The sequence below is a fragment of the Bison bison genome, unplaced genomic scaffold (genome assembly GCF_000754665.1).
Source record: "Bison bison bison isolate TAMUID 2011002044 unplaced genomic scaffold, Bison_UMD1.0 scf7180017864256, whole genome shotgun sequence".
NCBI classification, from domain to species: Eukaryota; Metazoa; Chordata; class Mammalia; order Artiodactyla; family Bovidae; genus Bison; species Bison bison.
This window is the reverse complement of record NW_011494828.1, coordinates 214164-214489: the sequence shown is the minus strand read 5'-3', so window position 1 is coordinate 214489 and position 326 is coordinate 214164. Positions and strand designations below refer to the sequence as shown.

General features: G+C 68.7%; 1 protein-coding gene across 1 annotated transcript in view; it reads right to left on the bottom strand.

Moving 5' to 3' along the window:
* DMAP1 (DNA methyltransferase 1 associated protein 1) overlaps positions 1-326 on the bottom strand; it is a 9362-nt gene that overhangs the window by 390 nt on the left and 8646 nt on the right. Inside the window, exon 10 of the mRNA XM_010847890.1 lies at positions 1-170. Coding sequence (XP_010846192.1) covers positions 1-170 — 170 coding nt within the window. The remainder of the gene's footprint in view (positions 171-326) is intronic.

The window sequence follows — 326 nt, the reverse complement described above, 5'->3', positions numbered from 1 at the left end:
GGGGCCGCCCAGCACGCCAGCCCGGGCCAGCGCCTCGTGCCGGTGCCGCAGCATCTGCAGTTCATACTCGCAGTTGGCGCAGGCCTGCTTGAGCTCGTAGAGCAGCACCAGGTCACTCCGCAGCTCATTGAACATGTGCACCAGCTCCTCCGTGGGCGTTGGGCTCAGCTCTGTGGGCGGGCAGGAGGCACGGTGGTGGGAGGCCAGCAGCAAGAACTGCCCCCTACCGCCTGGCCTTCATCCACAACCTCGCCTGTGGGGGGGAGGTGGGGGAGGGCGGAGGCCCCTTCTGGTGGGAAGGTCCATCCTGAGGGGCCCAGCCTCCA